Below are 14,138 nucleotides of genomic sequence, written 5' to 3'. Positions count from 1 at the left end.
GTTCATTTGGTTTTTATTCCTTCCTTCCTATTATATTTTATGATTAACAATTAGTCCCATTAAAAGTCCCCTGTGTATAAAAGTATGCTCATTAAGCTTAATTCTACATAAATTTATAAGGAAATAGGAAACTAACTGATTGCACTTTGTGCAAAGATAGGGGCTCGAGAGTCCCAGTAACTGACATTCACCAGAGTGCCCACGTTACCCTGGAGATTCCCCACCCTGGCAGTGTGTTCGGATGGAACTCACTAGAGATTTATGAAGGAGAGCTTTTCACTTGAAAATGTAACTCAGTTGCCTGGCATTTGAATGAACTTAATTGAAAACTGCTAAGGCCTGTAATAAACATTACACAGACAGAGCACACAGATTTGAAGCAAAAACCCAGCTCTCAGAAAAGGATCCAGTTGACTTGTGAGACTTAGGTGGTGTTATGTTTTAAATCCCAGGGAGAAATTATTAAGCCCAGTAGAAGGATAGCCATGAGTGCTTGAAGTATGCTTTTCTGGGTGTTCTGAAATCCTCAGGGAAGAGCCTTTAAAAACCGTAAGGAACACTGGCATTATGTTTGCCAGGGTAAGGAAAAAGGAGGATCATGAAGTTGAATAAACTCATCCCTTGTGGACTGTGACAGCACAGGGCTTCCTGGTATTTGAAGAAAAAAAATAATAAACACTGTACTGTCCTTTGCCAACACCAACTTTTGTTGATGACATTTTTCTTGGTGTCAATGAATAACTTGATATTTCGGTCATAACACTTGTTGCAAAATGGTATCTCTTGAACAAAGGCTCCAAGTTCCGTTTTAATTTTATTTTAATATTTCTTTTGGAAGATTTGCATGTATTAAGTGCGTTAAATATCATTTAATGTGTTGCACAAACTCTATGTTTTTTCTTTGCATAGTTTTATATTTAAAGAAAATATAATAAGCTTTTCCAGCAAGCGATCTGTGGGCTCCTAACATACAGCGTTGTGCATGCATCTGTGCAGACAACTGATAGATTCTGCAAGGGCTGCTCTATTGTAAGAAAAAGAAAGTTTCTCAAGTTAACCTTTTGGGGTGTTCGAGGGTGGCAAGAGCAAGCAGAAACGGACTGTGTACTTATGAGGAGACCTGTCTCTTGGAAAGCATTCTGCCTTGCTTTGCAAGCTATGTATTCAAACAGTGCAAGATGGGGGGGGGCGCCCCTCCCACTTTCCCTCCTCACATCCGATTCGCAGATATATGGCTCATTAATAGACAGTGCTCTCCACCTGTGCAGGGAAGTTCAGTACATGCCTGGTTTTGTCTGAGCATTTCCGTGAAATTAACACTTTAAGATAATGTGTAAAGGAGCTGTCAGAAAATGTTTCAAGTCAAATCATTTGACTATTCCTAAAATAATAGAATTTCAAGTTTTATCATTTGTCTGATGAAATATTACAGCCTTCACTGAGAATCAGTGTTTTGTTTTCCTAATAGACCTTCAAAAAAAGGCAATTAAAGTAGAAAAAAACTAATGAAAATATAAAAAAACATATTTAAGCATGAAAATATTTAGGAATATTTTCCTATAATTGCTTCTAAATAGAGTGTGATGTTTTTTCTTGAATGAAAACTGTAAACCACTTGTGAATATTAGCACATCTGTATTTGTATTTATGTGGGATGGTTAACTGCTAATACATTTAATAGGTATAATCTGCATTTTCCTGTTAATACTTTATATGTATATTATAGCTTTATGAGTAACATTAATGTGAGTTACTTCTTGAAGGGACAAAAATGTAGTTTGAGATAACTATTTCCCCAGTGTTTACTTTTATATAAATCAGGTTAGCAGAATCCTATGTAGTCTCTATGTCATGTATAAAACTATAAAGTAGTCTCGTTACATTTTCTTGTTTGATGTTACGATGTGTGTAGCAGCACATTTCTAACCACATGCAAATTTGTTTTAAGTTTGATTAATCCTGGGTGCAAAGCCTGTACTTCCATTTATTTACTTTCCTAAATAAATGCATTATTTACTCTCTTTTCATACTTCAACCCCAGTTTCTGGAGTTGTTTGAGCAGTTGAGTAAAATTAATATTTTAATATATGGGTAGTGGAGCCGTCAAAAGAAGTTTTCAAATTAGACCCTTTGATTATAAAATAGTAGAATTTTAATTTTATTCTATTTGTCTGATAAAATGTTATGACTTTCATCAAAGAGAAGCTTGGTGTTATGTAAATAATTGATCGGCTATATTTTCCAGCTCTCAGTGATGCTACATTGAAGCACTTCAGCGGAATGATAGGAGAGTTTGGGGACTGTCATAGTATCCTTGCCTGGCTTGTTTCTGATAATGTGAAAGGTTAGGCTGTTGTCTACAGGAAAGCTTTCGTTAAACATAAATTAATTGAGAGGCTGGCTAGATGTCTCAGCAGTGAAGAGAGCGTTCTGCTCTCACAGAAGACTTCATTCAGGCCCAGCACACACTGGATGGCTAACGAACGCCTGTGTGACCTCTGGGTGATCCGATATCTCTGACCTCCTTAGGCGCATCTACTGCACTGTATCTCCCCTCTCCCAAGGAAATGTATGCATGTGATTAAAATCATAAAAATAAAGCTCCTAAAAGTTAAACCAACTCTTTCAATCAGTTTCATGCTCACAGAAAAGCAGGAATTACAGATGTGCGTAAATATCCAGTCTTCCCAGTAATGTCCCCTGCTAGTCACACCCCACATCCGCGTAACACCTTCTTTATCATCAGTAAATAAACAATGGAATGTTAGCATTCATTGGAGCGCATGGATTCCAGTAAGGTTCATTATTAGTTCTAAACGCTGTAGGTTTTGACAAAGAACATGATGTTTTCATCCACCCCGAATAAGTGAGAATGTTTCACTCTTACAATTCAAGATACATTTTGCATGTTTTCTGAAAGCTGAATAATTAAATGTGGTAAAATTCCTTCATGTTCTGAAAACATAAGTAAAAATTCTCGTTCATTATTTTATATACCTAGAAGTCATAAGAAAAAAGTCTTACAACAAGCTCCATGGGGATGGCTTGATAGATGGATAGATGTGCATTTATCACACGTGTGTGTGCATGTGTGTGCGTGTATGTGTGTGTGCGTGTTCATATGTCTATGTGTGTGAGTGTGCATGTGTGTGAGTGTGCATGTGTGTGAGTGTGCATGTATGTGTGTGAGTGTGAGTGTGTACGTATGTGTGCGTGTCTATATATTGTTTTTATACCCCCAAATTTTGAGACACATGATAAATATAGATATCATAGTGGGCAAAGTGTCGTATGCAGCTCTGACTTTCTGAGAACTTACTATAACCACGCTAGCCTCTAACTCAAAGAGCTCAGCGATCTGCCTGCCTCTGCCTTCTGAGTGTTGAGATTTAAGGCGTGTGACACCAAGCCTGGCGCTTTTCTACTATTAATGATACAGTTTCTGTACAAATATAGCCATCTTGTGTAAATTTCCCATCTTGGTCCTAGCACATTGTCAAGTGGGATAAAAATCTCCCTAGCTACATTCAGCCCCTAGGGAAAGATGACAACAGATAGTGAACATTGACTAGGTGGCAACAAATGAAATTCACACATTTCTCCTAGAAATGAGGCGGCATTTTAATTTGTATAACTTAAAATAACGCAAGGTGGCTAAAACCGATGAACAGGGTGAGTCAGAGGCTGAACCAATATCTACAGGAGGGGACTTTTTCCACTGAAATTCATGTTCATTATTTCTCATTAAAGTGTTAATTTTATACTGATTGAACGCACAAAATCATAGGACACAATGCATGTTTCAAACAAATTGTGCATAAAACATTGTATATATGACATACAGACTTTTCCGTATGGGTATATTATGAATTTCTGTATATGTATTTGGCAAACCCATGTGGGAAAGTATACCAGAATTCAATGTCAAATCAAATCTCAATCTCTCTGTCTCTCTGTCTCTGTCTCTGTCTTACCTCTCTCTCTCTCTCTCTCTCTCTCTCTCTCTCTCTCTCTCTCCCTCCCCCCGCCCCGTCTGTCTTTCCGTGTGTGTGTGTGTGTGTGTGTGTGTGTGTGTGTGTGTCTGTGTCTGTGTCTGTGTCTTTGTTTGTGTCTGTGTGTTTGTGTGCATTTCTATGCCTGTCTGTCTGCCTTCTCCTTCCACACTTACTGTCTTGGGACAGGGTCTCTTCACTGATCTGAATGTTGACAGTGAGGCTGGACTAGTTGTTCAGCTAATGAGTCAGGGATCCACCTGTCTCCGTCCTTTAAGCACAAGGGTTACAAGGACTAGTTGGCCATCATGCTCAGGTTCTCTGGCTTACATGACTTGCACCAAATCATCCGCTCATCCCCAAATAGATACATTTCATTACTTCTGAATGGGGCTGGAGATACAGATCCATGGGACAGCATGTCCTTATCAATGCCTGACACCCTGGGTTCAGTCCCCAGCACAAATAAATGGATCAACAAACATGAATGATAGACAGAAGTTGTCTTTACTTAACATAAACTAAATGAGAATTAGCATATGCTCCCAATAATGTCATGCATTAAGCTGATTCACATGAGCTACACGTTAGGCGGGAACTAGAACAACTGGCTCACCTTGGATGACTGATCTTTCTCACCTGACCCGCTCCAAATCATTTATTCCAGGATCAGTTCTCAGAGACCAGCCTCTTCTCCCTCAGAGGATAGACACAGTTTTCTTCCTTGCGAATGTATTCCGTTGTGTTCTTTTTGATTGGAGACGTGTTAGCATCTGAATCCTACTAAGTAATGGGATGGCAGATTACCAAGTGGGTCCTCCACAGTCAAGACTGAGTTCCCCATGCCTGTCTGCTTACACCCTTCCCGCTCCAGCTCCGCCTCTGTAGGACCTTGGGGCAACATCCTGATTTGTTTACATTTAAATCTCTGTGAGTCCCTATGAGTCCTGCTTACTCCTTTCTGTGGGCCAGGTTTGCTTGGTGTCCTTGATCCCTTTCGTTCCTACAGTCTTTCTTCCGATGCTGACAGGAATGGAAGAGAGGAAGAGGGTACAGTATTGTATGAGAGAAGAATAAAGAAAGAAGAGTTACTTTTTAAAATCTTGTTTGGCATGGGAGCTCTAAATCTGGCAGCATTGTCTTCACCAGTTTTCCTGAGCTTCTTTGTCGTCTAATTGTATTGTCTATTAAAGCCTTAGTTTCCGGTGGCTTAACTCATCAGATTCTGTTGGACCATTTGGGGGGAAATGACTGGAGTCACAAACATGGGACGAGCATAGAGCTCTCTTGCACATCTGGAGAGCAGGAATAATGAGTCTCACGTGACAAGTTCACTGCTAAGGTCAAAATAGATGTGATGTATGCGGGCCCATCTTCATGGGTCTCATGCTCACTCCTGTGGAGGCCAGAGGTTGGTATCAGATCTCTCCTTCAGTCACTTCCCACCTCATTCTTTTGAGGCAGGGTCTCCACTGAGGCTGGAGCTCAGAGTTGCAGTTGGATTGGCTGCTGACCAGTGGGTTCCAGGGATTCTGGGCCCGACCTCCATGGTCCGGGTATGGAAGACGTGAACCTCTACACCCAGCCTTTATATTAGCACCCAAGATCCAATCCCAGACACTTGTGCTAGCATAAGCCATCTCTGCAGCCCCTTTAGCCTAATTTTACCTCTACTTCACAAGGCTTTACCACCAACAAACCAGTTCAGACTACTACTACCACTGACTTAGATATGAACACTTACAGCAGAACGCTGAAGGCCTTGGGTCTGTGCATTGGTTATTGGCTTCTGTTGTGAAGTTTTGATAGAGCAGGCTTTGTATAGAGATTCTCTGTGATGCCCGCCCATTTTCTATCTTTCTCTTCGTATTCATTTTCGTAATATGGCCATGTATTTATGGATGTTCACAAGCACTTACTCTCGTCAGAGTTATTTATCATAGAAAATAAAAAACTAAGAGCTCCTATCACAAGAATAAAACTTTACTGTCTTCTTAAAGACAGAGGGCATAGTCACAGGACACTGTTAAGAAATAGAGTACTTATTAGAATGATTGTTATAATGGGGACAATGTTAATGAATCTTTTGTATAAATTTGCATTAAAAATTCAGCGTGAACACACACATAGAAACACACGTACAATTTAAAAGCGAAATACAAGTATTTTAAAAAGTTAGGAGAGCATTAAAAACTGGCCTGATGCATATATGGCTTGTGTCACAAAGGGATAAGGTCACTGTGTGGGTCACACACAGGCTTAGTGCTGGGTCACCTGCATCTGGGAAAGAGTACGCAGGGCACAGGGGCAGCGATGCAGATGTGGCCTGGAGGGAGGACGCCTGATGCTGTGCTGAAATGTAGTAGGCAACGCAGAGGAGACTAGACATTTCTGAGAGGATGGAAATAGCATGAATTTCTTTTTATGATATCAAAAATGTTACATCTATTAATAAAAAGGGCTGGGGATTTAGCTCAGTGGTAGAGCGCTTACCTAGGAAGCGCAAGGCCCTGGGTTCGGAACCCAGCTCCGAAAAAAAAAGAACCAAAAAAAAAAAAAAAAGTTTAAAAAAAAAAAAAGATGGCATAATTTTATCATCTTGATTTCTCAGCAAGGTTCAAAAAACAATTTTAGTTTTCCATTTGTTATTTTTAACTTACAAAGAAGAAAAGAAGAAAATGCCATCATTCTCCAGAAAACACTTCAGTCAAATAAGATTGTGGTACCTAAGTTTACTTGGGAATATTTATAGTCCAAAGATCGACGTTATATTTTAACCTGATTTGGTTGAAGATACAACTATTATTTTTACTTTTAATGAATGAAATTTGAAGGATGATACATATGCAGTACTTGAAAAAATATATATTCAGTAGTTAAAGCATTTTAGTGCATCTAGGAAGGGAAATGAGTGAGCGTGGACCTTGGCTGTAGCCCTTGCTTGTCGTGCTGATTTGATGTGAGCGGAACTGGAAGGAGCATCTTCAGTTGGTGTTGAGACAGAGGACTAATCAAACTGGGTTCCAGTGCTCCAGACGTAGGACCCGAAAATCAAGAGTTCAGGGTCACTGTCGGCTACGCAATTCAGTTGCAGGTAGCTTGAACTGTAGGAGACCCTGTCTCTGAAACCCCAATCTGAGTAAGGAAGAGAAGTCTTTCCTCACCTGTGAGTGCACTTTGCACTATGGACGTACCTAGCCCTTGCCATTGTATCACATTTAGTCATGACCAGACTGCAGCAGTAATTCTCTGGGAAGCGAAAACCACTTTATGTCTGATGACTTCCCTTGCCATCCCCACGCAATATTTCTTCAGAATGATAGAAGGTGGACTGCAAAGGAAATGATCTTCCTAGAGGTTGTCTAGAGCACACCCGGTTCTCGTTGTAAATGTGGAATCTAATTTTCAGTATCTAAGATACAGGCTGATTAGCATTGCGCTACGCAACGGTGACTTTCTCCCCCCACCCATTTTCAAGTCAACGCAATTATTAGCGGTATGAGTAACCCACTGAGATTGTTAAGGTCCTCCTCCTTATGATTTATTTTTCATTTAAATCTTTTAAGATGCATGTTTATTTCATTTGGTGAGAATTTACATTAAGAACACCAAAGTTCATAAGCACCCCGAGGAACAGAAATGATCAGGTTTTGTTTCTTTTTTCTTTTCACTCTGATGCTTTTTACTCTGAGTTTCCAGGGTTCTAGGAAACATTGTGGGTGTTGATGAAGATGCCTGGAATTTCCTTCCTTCAAGTGTTTATCTAAGATTCTGTGGCAGGAAGAATACAGGGTAACAGATAACTGAGAAACCCAGGCTTGCATGCCTCTCTAGTGGAGTGCAAGGCTCAGGCAGTGAAACTAGTGATAGGACTCCGGTTGGTGTATAAGACCGACCAGCAACAGTGCAGCATGAGGGATGATGGGAGCTTAGAAGGGACAGGAAGCAATACCTGAGCACGGGGCAAAGTGGAGATCAGGAGCACCTGGTAGCCCATCCAAGAGATGATGACAGAAGGCAAGACTTAAACAAGGAGATGTAGGGCCACAACTTAACCTTAGTTCAGTCCTTTCTTCTTCTCTGAGAGGAATTTGGTCCAGGACACTCAAGTCCAAGGATGCTCAAGTCTCTGCCATATAAGCATCCTACTATTTTCCTCGTACAAAGCCTATGCATACCCTCCTGCACACTCTATCTCTAGATTTTGAAATCCTTAGCAAAATGTGTGTGCTGTGGCCATAGTTGCACTCCAGTGTTTATGAAAGACAGCAAGTGAAAAAGCCTGTACCCATTCAGTACTTCAGTGTAAGTGAAACTCTTTTCTTCAACCACCCTGCTGTTGGTTGCGGTTGGTATAGTCTTCTTCATAGGCATAACCTCAAGTTAGAGAGAACTCATGTTGGATTACAGAATGAAGATTAACATCCTGATGTCTCAGAGATGGCTCAGCTAGTGAAGTGCTTCCCATGAAAGCGGAAGGACCCAAGTGTGATCTCCCATGTAGGAATCCCAGGAATTATAATGTATGCTTCTCCTATTAGTCCCAAGGCGGCAGAGGCAGGCAGATCCCTAGGGCTGGCTGGCTCCTGGAGAAAGGCACGTGAGCTTTAACTCCAGTCTTCACATCTGTGGGGAGTAGGGCCAGTGGCACACATGCACAGGAACTTGTGCACACACACACACACACACACACACACACACACACACACACACACAGTGTGAAAACAGTTTCTGTGACTTCACACCACTGTGTTTAATAATTTAACCAAGCTCAGTACATATTACAGCGTGAACTATGCCCACCAGGGTGGAGTAACCGTGCACGTGTGCTCTTTTCCAGTGAAATTCAGCAACTGCAATAGAAAAAGGAAAGTTCAGTATGAAAGCAGTGAACCAGCAGATTTCAAGGTGGATGAGGACGGCACAGTGTACGCTGTGAGAAGCTTCCCTCTCTCTGCAGAGCAGGCAAAGTTCCTGATATATGCCCAAGACAAAGAAACCCAGGAAAAGTGGCAGGTAGCTGTTAACCTGAGCCTGGAGCCCAGCCTGACTGAGGAGCCGATGAAGGTACCCAGATCCAGCTTATGTTTAACCACTAGATTTAAGATTCTAACCAAATACGGGTTTAATTATTGCCATGCAAGTGGAGGGCCAGTGTTTCCATTGTTACCAACTTCATTTTCCTTAGCAGGACTTGGTTGTATTTCTAGCGTAATAGGCTAAGTATATCTCAAGCAACCAGAGTTGCCTTGGAGAGCTTTGTTTATATTTTGTGATTTATAATTTAATTCAAATTAGAAGTAGTTTTTGTTACATTTCTGAGATGTTTTACAAGCTGTTAAGTGTAACCACAAAATAAACACATCTTGGGAAGATGTCATCAGTCAAATTTATTAGGTGGGAGGTGCAGGTCTACAGCGGGGACAGTAAAGTGTTTCTGGCAAAGACAAGGGTTGACTTTTGTCCTTTTTTTTTTTTCAAGAGCAAATTGGGTAGCATGAAATATTCATCCTGCCACTGATGTTGACGAGTGATATGCTCCCTCTCAGGAAAGCTGTTGTGAGCCAGGGTGAAATAAATGAAGTGTGTTTCCAACAGAGACCTATTCAGCTCAGCAAATGTTTATTGAGCATTTATTCTGTGAAAATCCCTACATAAGAATTTTAAATGAAATAGAGCCATGACTTTACAAATCCCATGTTGTTTATCAATACCAGGTTCTTCAAGTTTATTCAAACCTAAGATTCAGGGACACACCTATATACACTTTGAAGGCCATGACTCTGAACTCTAACCATTATGTTTTGAATACTACAGTTATAGATAACAGCACAGGCCATGACGATATTTAATTATAAAGGTCATGTGCATTCATGTATTCAAATAAGATTGAATATACTAAAAACATGCCTTGTTTTTCTCTTACACCAGTGTTTCACATCATGTAAAATACAATGTATTAAGCCATTAACTGCTGAAAGGCCTCAAGCCACTTGAGTGATATACAAAGTGAGAGGCTAGTACCTAATGGGGTGAAAAGACTTGTCTGTTGTTGTTGGTTCTCCGTGTTCCAGCCACTGTCCAGGATGTTTGCACAGAGACAGCACGGCCTAATGGCTAAAGTGTCCACAGACATCGAGAGAAACAGAAGAAAATGTTGACACATAGCAGAGATTAATGCCTACTGTGCAAAGTGGGTCATTTACAGCATCCATCACAGCTGACATAGGTTTAGAATAATTACAGCATTAATTCTGTGGGATTTAATAGGGTCATAAATATTTGAGACATTCTTTAGCGGTACGTATTAAACTTCTCTTGGAATTCAAATTATATCTCAGCACATCAAGATCTGAATTTAATGTACAGTAGGCACATTACCTGAACTGTGGTCTAAACTAATGAGAAATATATAAAAGGGTGCTATTAAACTTGGTTTAATATTAACTACTCTCTAGGATGGTTTATAGAAACTGCAAGTAGTTTACTCAACTGGACTATATAATAAATTGTTTCTAATTCAATTTCCAGTGAATAGTGCAACCCAAATACTTCATGGCACTTTTCTGTTATTGAACTAGGGGACAGGGAAAGGGCCTCCCGAGTTATTCTTTTTGTTCATAATACACTGTGGTTCCTACACACACGGGTAGCCATTAATATTGATGTGATCTTAGAAGGTGCTCTTCCTAGTCCTTAGGAAAGTTTTCTTGTTCTTTAATGCAAAGGAACCACATGAAATTGAAGAAATAGTATTCCCTAGACAACTCGCCAAGCACAGCGGAGCTCTACAAAGGCAGAAGAGAGACTGGGTCATCCCTCCGATCAACTTGCCAGAAAACTCCAGAGGACCCTTTCCGCAAGAGCTTGTCAGAGTAAGAGGCTGTCGTTGTAATTATTTTCATGGCAAGGCAACGTTAGAAACTGTTTCTTCTATTTTTTTTGTTTGTTTTTGAGTAGAGTTTATGGCATGTGCTGTACAGTTGAATTTGTGTGAGTGGAATTTCTCCTATGTAGTAAGAAGCCTTTCTTTGTCATCTCTTGGATTATTTATCTGCGTAGCTCTCCTAGGTCCGGGGCACTCGATGATAGGCCTTTTGTGAATTCATGAGCTATGACACCATCCCATCCCTCCCCTTCCTTCTCTCACTATTCAAATGGTAGTCAGAACCAGGACTTTCCATGATGATCTCTGCCCTCTAAAGATAGTTTGGGACAGAAGGAAAAGAATAAAGGGCAATCATTGCTAAACCTGCCAGCACCAAGTGCACTTGGGAGTCTTTTTATAAGAGGAAAAGTGACCTCTGATACCATTAACAGAGTCCCTGGGGCAGTGCAAAACTGGAGCCTTTCCAATCTGAGGAGAGAGAGTTTTGCAGTTACTTACACTGCCTACCATCCGACCATCTGACATGGGAAAAAAATAAGCAAACTCTACAGGGTAGCATTTATTTAAAAGTACAATGTTATGGAATCATCATATTCTCACTTATTAAAATGTAAATGTTTCTATGACTATTTTAGTACTCCAACACATATTTTTGAGCCTTTTAAGTAAGTCACTTATTTGTGCTGTATATTCTATTCTAATGTGCATTGTAATTCGATTTAACAATGCCCGTAACACCAGATAGAGGTGCCTTCTATCAACCCTCAGGAAACAGGACTGAAAAACAGAATTTTGCCCTATGTTAAGAAATATCTCTAGATCAAATGGATGGATTAATTACATTTACGTAGTGCATAAAGAGCTGTATTTATTACTGCCCAGCCTGCCCTTTCTCTGTCTCTGCCGTTCTTCCATTTTCCATCTCTGTAAACTGCTCTACTCTGACTTGCTTTCCCTTTGTTTGGAGTATAAAATATGCCCAAAGAACCTCTCTTTGATGCTTTATTAGAAAAGGGAACTGTAGCCTTCGTTACCACCTGAAAACCATGTAGGAGGCTTTGGTTGCACAGAACCAGTACAATGAAAGCAAAGAAGTCTAATGTACGGGCCTGTTCCCAACCACAGAGTCCCACGTAAGACTATTTCAAGCTGTTGCTACATAATTATTACTTCTTAGCATTTCTGATGTGTGAAGACACCATGTTTCGTATTAAATTAAACACTTATTACGTTGTTGTAAATATTTTTCCGTGGCAATTTTATCTATGTAGACAATGCTAAATTTTGACATTTTGCATGTTGCATAGCTGGTGTTCCTTTAGCTGAAAAGGTTACCCCAAGTCTTTCTGGGGATAGGTAGTGTCTCTTTTTAAGTCCATCATCAAGAGTCATGGGATGGGCTTGGGAGATGGCTCAATCATAGCGTGCTTTCCACACAGCATACAGACCTGTGTTCAGATTCCCATCAGAGACCTCAGTGCTGGGGACTCAGAAACAAGAAACCCAGGTGCGTGCTGTTTAGTCCCGGCCATGTGAATCAGGGAACTCCAGCTGCACCCAGAGACCCTGTCTCAAAAATATAAGGTGGAAAGCAATTGCAGAAGCCACCCACATGCATGCATGCACACACAGACATGACACACACACACACACACACACACACACACAACACACACACACACACACACACACACACACATAGGAAGAGGAGGAAGAAAGGTAGGAGACATCAGTGGAGAAGCGAGGTATGGAAGTGCGGTATGCCCCCCAAACAACTCTGCCCATGTTTTCTCCTTATGTAATTGTTTTCCTCATCCTCAGATCAGGTCTGATAGAGATAAGAACCTATCTCTGAGATACAGTGTCACTGGGCCAGGAGCTGACCAGCCTCCAACGGGCATCTTCATCATCAACCCCATCTCTGGACAACTGTCAGTCACAAAGCCTCTGGACAGAGAACTGATAGCCCGGTTTCACGTAAGCTGCCCTGTGCTGAGTCTGTGTTCATACTCCTTGACATGTGTGTATGTGCAGTCTGTCACCACCTCGAGTTACTCCGGTGGCCCTAACGCTGAGGTTTAACACCAGAGTCATATCTGTAGGCTTCTCTTATTAAAGCACGTGTTTATGGAATTGATACATGCTATAAAACAAGCAATGGCAAAATAATAAGAAAGAAAGGGAGACAGCCTGCGACATCATTGCTTTTGACATGCTAGTGCATGATGTCAGATGCACGGCCGGGAGAACCCATGGGAACTGGTCTGTATGGACAGATCAGAGCGGCCATGTGGGAATGTCTAGACCACAGCTGTTGGAAGAGGGCACAGTGGTATAATCCCAAGCTCATTTGTATCGTACTCCTTTTACGTTGCCTCTTTTCTTTCTGTTATGAAGAATTGTTTCAATATGGGTGTCCCAGCCTAGTCTTTCCATATTTCCTCCCTTTTATTGTTTTACAGTTTGTTCAGGGACATCATTACTTCACTCGTGCATTGCATGGCCCCTTTTAGGACATGTATAATGTAAATTACAGTTTGCAGGGATATTGATCAAGACCCTCTCTAACCTGAGAACTCGTCTTCTCAGGTTCTGTCATGTTTGTCTTTCATGTGTAAACGCTTAGTCTCCATGGAGGGATTTCAGTAACAGGAGGGAGGATCTAGACCCAGCCTGTGAGCCCAATGCCATTGACCACATTCCTGCAGGGCATCATCACCACCATTAAGTCTTGCCTATAAGCTCGGTGTCTCTGGACTCTTACTTGGCTCAGCAGCAATGTTTAAAGTCCTGTACCTGCACGAGCTTTAGAAATCCTGGTGTCTTACAACTTCAGTGTCTGCCCTAGGACTGAACATAGAAGTGTAGGAAAAGTTAGATATGTCTTCAGTTGTATAACTCAGAACTCACTCATTACCTCAATTAATTGGCAAGCCTATCGTTTGAAATTCATGGAGGGAACTGGGTTGAGGTAGCACATAACATCTAGTTAGAGCAGTTTCTATTGATGATCATAAACACGCCAGTGAGTTTTCCTTTGACTTCCCTCCATCTAAGATCCTGTGGCTGAAATTCAGAAAGTAAACGTATCCATCCGAGAATAGAGCGAATTGTTCTTTAAATGCTTGCTATGTATGCATTCAAAGCAGTACCAGGGAAATGGAATTAATTACGGAATTGCAAGTATTTAGAGCCATTAGGATTCATTATTTTACGTAACTATAATTAAATTTCAGTATTAGGAATTTGTTAATGGA

At 40.8% G+C, this 14,138-nt stretch overlaps 1 protein-coding gene across 2 annotated transcripts in view; it reads left to right on the top strand.

Moving 5' to 3' along the window:
* The window catches only part of Cdh2 (cadherin 2), a 220,601-nt gene that overhangs the window by 144,876 nt on the left and 61,587 nt on the right, over positions 1–14,138 (top strand). For both annotated transcript variants that reach the window (NM_031333.2, XM_087593546.1), the window contains 3 exon segments: positions 8,833–9,059; positions 10,721–10,867; positions 12,703–12,858. In NM_031333.2, the coding sequence (NP_112623.2) occupies positions 8,833–9,059; positions 10,721–10,867; positions 12,703–12,858 (530 nt within the window).

This window comes from Rattus norvegicus, chromosome 18 (genome assembly GCF_021556685.1).
Source record: "Rattus norvegicus strain SHRSP/BbbUtx chromosome 18, alternate assembly SHRSP_T2T, whole genome shotgun sequence".
Classification (NCBI taxonomy): Eukaryota; Metazoa; Chordata; class Mammalia; order Rodentia; family Muridae; genus Rattus; species Rattus norvegicus.
This window is presented reverse-complemented; position numbering and strand designations above follow the sequence as displayed.